Here is a 7,807-nt window from a genome sequence, read left to right as displayed (position 1 = left end):
TTTTTTTTTTTTTTTTTTTTTTTCTCCTAAGATGAGAAGCCATTGGAAGGAATATTGAGGCAAGCATGAGACAAATTTTTCCAACAGAAGGAAATGGCAAAAGCTGAAGACGGATGAGGTTAAGATTTTTCTAAGATGGGAGAAATTAAGGCATGTTAGTATACTGATGGGCAGGATCCAATAAAGAAGAAAAAGTATGTGAATGAAATGAATGAAAGAAGGGGGAAACTGCTGTAGTGGCTACCTTCACAAGGCAGGAGAAAGATATGATGTTGATCAGAGGAGCTGTGTTTAATCAGGACCCTGGACAGCTCACCCATAGTAACAGGAAGTGGGGCAGGGTGTATAATAAGCCTAAGTGCCAGTGAGAGGTTAACTGGGAGCCATGTGAGAGCATGAGAACATTCTCTTCTGCTGGTTTCATTTTTTTCTGAAGAAAAGTCAGCTGAGACAACAGGGAGGAGGTATTGAGAGTTGGAATAGAGAAAAAGAAGGAGACTCACATAGGGCTAGTGGAGGCAACATGGAGTAGTAATGAACAGAAGGCTCATATCCTAACTCTGCCACTTATTAGCCATCTGACCCTGGGTAAGTTTTTTAACCCTCCCTAAACCTCAGTCTCCTCTTATGCAAAAGAGGGATAACAATAGTGCCCATATCACTGCTTTGTAATATGGGTGAAAAGAGATCATGAGGAAGCAATTATAACCACTACCAAATGGCAAGCACATAGTATGCGTTAGCTGTTTGTTATCTGCTCTTATACCTTAGGCACTCGATGACTAATCAATGAATGGATAGGTTGTGATATTTTATGTCCACTCTCTTTTCAGGAGGTTTGTTCTCACCAAGCTTCGAGTCATCTCAAAAGGAGCCTTTTCAGGATTTGGAGACCTGGAGAAAATGTATGTACCCAAGGAGTGTGGGGGTGCTTTGAATGGCTATAGGCAGCAACCTCAGATCACATCTAGCATGATTCTTTATGCTTAGGAACTAGAACGACACACCAAGCAAAGGTTTTGCACCTTGTCCAATTGCGTTTCCTTTCCATATTTCCTAAACTTGTGGAATCTTTCAGCATGTGGCCACTGAAATAGGCGTAAGTTCAATTCAAAAAATTCTCACTTTTTTGGTGCAAAATTTGGCTTCCCTGGTGGCTCAGATGGTAAAGAATCTGCCTGCAATGCAGCAGACATGGGTTTGATCCCTGGGTCAGAAAAGATCCCCTGGAGAAGAGAATGGCATCCACTTTAGTGGATTCTTACCTGGAGAATCCCATGGACAGAGGAGCTTGGCAGGCTACAGTCCATGGGGTTGCAAAGAGTCAGACTGGACTACTAACACCTTCACTTTCTTTCTTTTGTTCCCAAAGTACCTGTGAGTGGAATTTTTATAAACCAAAGCCTATTTTCTCTGCTGACATTCTTTATTTTTAAAGAAACTCTCTATTATTTCTGATTAATTTTTAATTAACAGCAGGGACTACCATTTGGGCTTTAGAGATTTTGTGGACTTCTTGTCCCTAAGCCATGCTGACAAGTGGTAAATGACAGATAAACATTCAGAAGTATTGGGAAAGTTTAGAGCACTGAAGACGATTTCCTTTGAAAAGAGAAGACTTTGTTAATGTAAATATTTGTGGGTTGTTTTTTTTTTTTAAGATCTTCAACATTTGAGTTTTATTGGACTAGCTTAATGTATGGGTCTCCTCAAATAAGCTTTTATCAAAGTGGGGTACAAAGTAACAACAAAAGAAAAAGCAGCAAATTCTTTCATGCTTACGGTAACCCACTCTGCTTTTGAAGGTATTTGATCCCATCCCCCAGGCTTTAAGAAATGGAAAAAGTATTTTTCACCATAGTAGCAGCCAGAATGGAGAAGGCAATGGCACACCCCACTCCAGTACTCTTGCCTGGAAAGTCCCGTGGACGGAGGAGCCTGGTAGGCTGCAGTCCATGGGGTCGCTGGGAGTCAGACACAACTGAGCCACTTCCCTTTCACTTTTCACTTTCATGCATTGGAGAAGGAAATGGCAACCCATTCCAGTGTTCTTGCCTGGAGAATCCCAGGGATGGGGGAGCCTGGTGGGCTGCCATCTATGGGGTCACACAGAGTCGGACACGACTGAAGTGACTTAGCAGCAGCCAGAATCCAGAACTTAAGTGCCAGTAAGTACACCAATAAATTAGATGGATTACACAGAAGGGAACATTTTTTTCATTATAAGAATAAGCAACACCCCTCCCTCAGTTATATATGTTTTTCCTTCTTTAAGCCAGTAAATTTTTATCTTGATTCTTTCACCTGCCTTTTAGAAAGAACACTTGCCCAGGTCTGAGGAAGTGAGAAAGAAATCCATTAATGAAAGAAACACATAGCAGAGAGAGTAGCAATGTATTTCAGTGGTTAAGTCACTTGCTTAGAAGAGGTTGGTCAGAATCCTATGTTTGAGTGTTAGTTTTAATATAAACTTAACTGTGTCACCTTGATTAAATCAGTTTATCTCTGAGAGCTGTGGTTTCCTCATCTGTATATCAAGGGAGGCATTTCTATAGTGTGGGATGGCTTATGTGATCTATATGCAAGCATCTCCCTGTTGGACAGGAGCCCAGTTTAAGACTTGTGGTCTTCAGGGTTTACCTTCTTGAAGACATTCAACACGCACAGGAATTGCAAGATGGGGCACTCATCTGAGCAAAGTTCACCAAGGAAAACAGGAAAGGAATAGTGTAGGAGAGTTTTTGGTTCAACGTGTATTCCTGGATGGATCAGCCATTACCCTGCCTGGAATTAACAGAGATTTGATGATGATTGGGTAGGTCTTGGCCCTTCAATCAGTCTGTAAAATTGAACAGAAATCATTCTAAAGACAGCAATACCAGGTAAAAAATATTCACTTTTAATATAATTAAATCCAGAAAATGTGACTGACCCATCATTGGGTGCTCAGCCTCCCATGAGAACGTCCTTTGATGACAGAAGGTTGATCCGAGCTGACATAGCAATAATCCCAGAGACAGAGCAGCTGGTTTTGAAACTCAGCTTCCTCAGTCACAGCATATCCATTTCTACCACATGCTTTTATGAACCAGCCTGTACTGACACAGATGCCAAAATAAATAAATAAATAAATCTTATTTTTGCAGCACTTTTCATGTCCTAAGAAAGCATTCCTGAGTAGAGGAGCCAACACTGAACCAAACTCTGAACAAACGTCTGAAGCGACTTAGCAGCAGCAGCAGCAGGCCTATGCTCACCTTCCTCCTTTGTCTCACCTCCTCATCTTGGTCCCTGATGAGTTCAGATCAGATCTTTCCAGATCTCTCTTCTTCATTTATTTTATTCTTCCAGTTTTTAACCAGTTTCCTGAACTTAATAACTACTGGCTTCCTTTGCAATATCTCCCTCTCCACAAATCACAAAATCCCTTTCATTCATTCTGCACGTGTAGCCTAGTTTCACATACGCTTATTAAAAAGAAGAGGGAAAAGCTTTCTGGATAAATCCTGCCTTCTTTCTCTTCCCCCTTCCTATCTTTTCCTCATCACTACCACTCCTCTGAAAAAGCAGCCTGCATTCTGTTCAGCCTTTCTGTTCAGTCTCTCCTCACTCCTGTCCAATTGCTCTTTGACCACAAATTCTCTAACACTGTTACATTATTCTATCAAAGGTCCCAAATAACAGCCAAGCTGCCAGAACTGATGACTTCTACTTTGTTCTCGTAGCACCTAACTGACAGGTAGCTTCTGATTACACTGACCATTCATGCCATCCTTCTCATTACTCTTTCCCCTTTTGCTTCAGTGACACCTCACCCTTCTGCCCGCCTGCTGAACACCCCAGACTATGCCATAACCAGTTCTGTCTCCTTTCTTATTCCTCAGCTGCCCCTCAAAAGTTCAGGTGTTCTGGGGCGCCATTTTTTGGCCAGTTTCTTTCTTTACACTCATACCTTCAAATCATTATTTATTAAATAATGTCTTACTACCAGGGCTCCTAAATCTGCATCTGCCTAAACTCTCCTCTCCTCTGAGGCCATACTTTTTGCTTTGAAATGGAGAGATTCCTCAAGATCTACCCCTAAGTGAACTGCAAGTGCCTCATATTCAGACAAACTCCTTATCTCTATCCTTAAATTTCTGATCTTCTCATATTGCCCATATTGGTATAACATCACCATCTGCTCAGATTCCCAAGCAAGAAAATCCTGTGACTCACATGCCTTCTCTCTCCCTGCTATACAGGTGCTCTTCCAGTCCTGTTGACCACCCCTCACAAATACCTCTGGAGCCCTATTATCTCATCTTACTCCTGCAGCTATGAGGTTCAAAGTCACTTGCACAGCCTACAGCATAAGGCTACTCTGTCCCAGGTCCAGCCTTCCACCAGTCTGCTTCCAGACCTGTCTTGCTCAAAGTCCCTTGCAGAAGAACGTCTAAGAACCATAAGCCACTGACACAGAAATCAAAGCTCATATCTCCCACCACACACAGTGTAGCCCACACTTTCAGGCAGGAAGATTTGCCATTTCCCAAGCACTGCCATTCCCAGATATCATATTGCTTATTTAGAATGTGATGGCTGGTTCATTGGATAATGCCTGGCACATAGAGAGACCAAAAAATAGGTACAGGTAAACGTATAAATGAACAAGTGAGCAAATATATTTTTACTGCTCTTGTATAGATGCTGTCCTTCTACCTAAAATTCCACTTGGTAGAATCCTGCTTGTCCTCCAGGAGCTGGATCAAATGTTTACTCCCCTCCCCCACTGTAGAGTGGAGCCTTTCCAGAACTCTATCAGTGCTTCCAAACCATAATCTTGTGCTTGTAGTAGCAACAGCATATTTATCAGATTGTATTCAGAATTTACAGGTTTCTTCCACATCCCTGAATTACTATTTAAGAGCAAAGCCAGAGTGTAACTTAACTTTGTATTAAGTACAACACCAAGTCCTGTTGTTTTTAATCTCCTGATTACACTTCTGACCTGTCTACCCATCTCCTTCTCCAGCTACCATTGTCTTTCCCTGGAAAACTGCACCAGGCTTCTTCTTGTGCTGCCCCATCTATCTTCTACATGACAACCAGAGTGATATTTTCTAAATTTATACCTAATCATGTGTATACCTGTACACATACACACACACACTACATACTTTACTGCTGCTCTGAACATAAAAAAGAAATTAACATGAAAGCAACCTAGATGTCCATCGACTGATGAATGGATAAAGAAGTTGTGGTACACATACCCAAAGGAATGTTACTCATCCCTAAAAAGGAACGCATTTGACTCCGTTCTAATGAGGCGGATGAACCGAGAGCCTATTATACAGAGTGAAATAACTCAGAGAAAGAAAAACAAGTATCATATACTAACGCATATACATGGAATCTAGAAAGATGGTACTGACGAACCTACCTGCAGGGCAGCAATGGAGACACAGACAGAGAGAAGAGACTTGTGGGCACAGTGGGGGAAGAAGAGGGGGCACGAACTGAGAAAGCAGCATGGAAGCATATACATTACCATATGCAAAATTAGGTAGCCAGTGGGAATTTGCCATATGACACAGGGAGCTCAAATTCAGTGTTCTGTGACAATCTAGAGGGGTGGGAGGCGGGAGGGAGGTTCAAGGTGCGACATATGTATAACTATGGCTGATTCATGTCGCGATATGGCAGAAACCGACACAATAATGTAATTATCCGCCAATTGAAACTAAATAAATTTAAATTAAGAGAGAGAGAGAGAAGCAACTAGAATAGACCTCTCACATTTTCTCCTTTGCTCTGCTAATCCCTTTTTCAGTTCAGTTTGGTGTACCATGCTACACTGCCCATCATGGGCCTTGCCTGGCATGTGCTCTTCCTTCTGACAAGAACTTCTCTCTACTCTGTCCTCTTCATTTAGTCACTTCCTTCTTCTGCTTCAGATTCCCACACCAGTGTCACTTGCCTAGGAAGGCCTTCCCTGACCTCCTCGACCAGGACAAACCCTCCCCACTAATGTAAAACACCCTCCTATCCCCACTAGTCTCTATGTGGCGACCACCTTAGCACTCTTGCGCTTTTTTATGCCATAGTTTAGTTAATCTCTGACTCCCCTAAGCTCCATGAGCACAAGGACAGGACTGCTCTCACCCACTACTGGATCCACAGCGTCTCAGACAGTCAGACATGTCTGATAAATGCATGAATAAAAATGCAGTAAATGTCTGATAAATGCATGAATAAAAATGACAAACAAATATAATTAGTTGGAGAGGGAAACTACCTAGATACAAAAAAAAAAAAAAAATACTGATGGAATGACAGGAATGATAGGATAAATAACAGGAATATTTATCACAGGAATGATAATAATAAAAAACATAGGAGTTGATAGACATATAAACACTGGCTGAGACTCTACTATGATCTAGGCATTTGTACAGCTATAGTTTAAAATATGACCCAGGATACAAAGGCACAAGATAATATGTGCAAAATAAGTGATATAAACATTGTATTTGCTTGGGCTCTTTCTGTTGTGTGAGGCCAAAGAAAATAAACCTCAAACTAGCTTAAGGAAAAGAAGGGAGTTTAATGGCTCATTTAACTTGACATTTGGCAAGAAGGAATGACTTTAGAAACAGCTCTATTCAGGTTCAATGTCCTTAGGACTCAGCTTCTCCCCCTCTCTCTGGTCTCCCTTCACTATGGTCATTCCAGCCCTGAGCCCCACCCTTGGTGAGAAAAAAGCAGCAGCAGTCCTGCCTTCAGACACTGTCCAGGTTTTATTCAGGGTGAAAGCACTGCCCTTTTTCCTGCTCAATCCCACAAAAGTCTTAAGATTTAAGTCTGACTTGTTTAAATCACACAACCATCCCTGGACCAACCACAGCAGCTAAGAGAATGTGATGTTCAAATTGGCTGTGACTTGAGAAATGGGCTCCATTCCTAGAGCTGAAAATATCTACCCCAGCCACAGGGATTTGAAAGTGAGGAAGGAGATTCACAAACAAAACTGAGTCTATTGTCGGAAAAAAAATAAATAAATAAGTGAAGACTAGATCCTAGTAGTTGAGCAAACCATGAGTGTCAAAAAAGAAAATTAGTCTTCTTCTCATCGTAAAGAGAGAAGGCTCTGTAGCCTTGGTGGTTGGGGATTTGCTAAGTTTGATTTGTCCCCCTTCCACCTCCTAGAATAAATGAAAGAATCCAGTAACTCTGCCCCAATCTATGCTAATCCATTTGCTCATTAATCCAGTTTAACCCACCCCTTCTGCTGCTTCTATAAGAAGTCAAGAGGGAACCGAGTCTTTTGGCAGAAGTGGAGCAGGAGCTTCTCCGTTAGAAGTGAACTGATCACTGTCACACCTTGGCTTTTTTCATCAGCATCACTATCTCAAACCTCCTGACTCTTCACTGCTTTGGGACTGGCTGGGGGAAAAGGAAATCATTAAACTCTCTGCAGTGTGAAGTGGCTTTGCAAAGTGCACTGTAAACTGTTTACATTGTTTTTAATTACTTTGGAACCATATGTCAGCTTGGTATAAAGTGTGAAGATTACACTAAATGAGGGTGGGGGGAGGAGGTGACAATGTGGTGATTTATGGTAACCAGAAAATTTGAGTATGGAAATGAGTGCAATTTAAAAACACATCTATGTGGTATTATAACACTGGAGGGGGAAGAAAAGCCAGTGTATAACAAAATATCTTTGAAAATAGGAGCATGATGAATATGTAAATGAGACCAATCAACATCAGCTGAGATATGGTATATGCAGATGAGACGGCAATGAGCCAAAATGTGAAAT

General features: G+C 41.6%; 1 protein-coding gene across 2 annotated transcripts in view; it reads left to right on the top strand.

Moving 5' to 3' along the window:
* FSHR (follicle stimulating hormone receptor) overlaps positions 1–7,807 on the top strand; it is a 192,058-nt gene that overhangs the window by 76,112 nt on the left and 108,139 nt on the right. For both annotated transcript variants that reach the window (XM_010855898.1, XM_010855900.1), the window contains exon 2: positions 834–905. In XM_010855898.1, the coding sequence (XP_010854200.1) occupies positions 834–905 (72 nt within the window). The remainder of the gene's footprint in view (positions 1–833; positions 906–7,807) is intronic.

This window comes from Bison bison, unplaced genomic scaffold (genome assembly GCF_000754665.1).
Source record: "Bison bison bison isolate TAMUID 2011002044 unplaced genomic scaffold, Bison_UMD1.0 scf7180017864370, whole genome shotgun sequence".
Lineage (NCBI taxonomy): Eukaryota > Metazoa > Chordata > Mammalia > Artiodactyla > Bovidae > Bison > Bison bison.
Note: the sequence above shows the minus strand (reverse complement) of the source record. Positions and strands in the feature narration are given on the sequence as shown.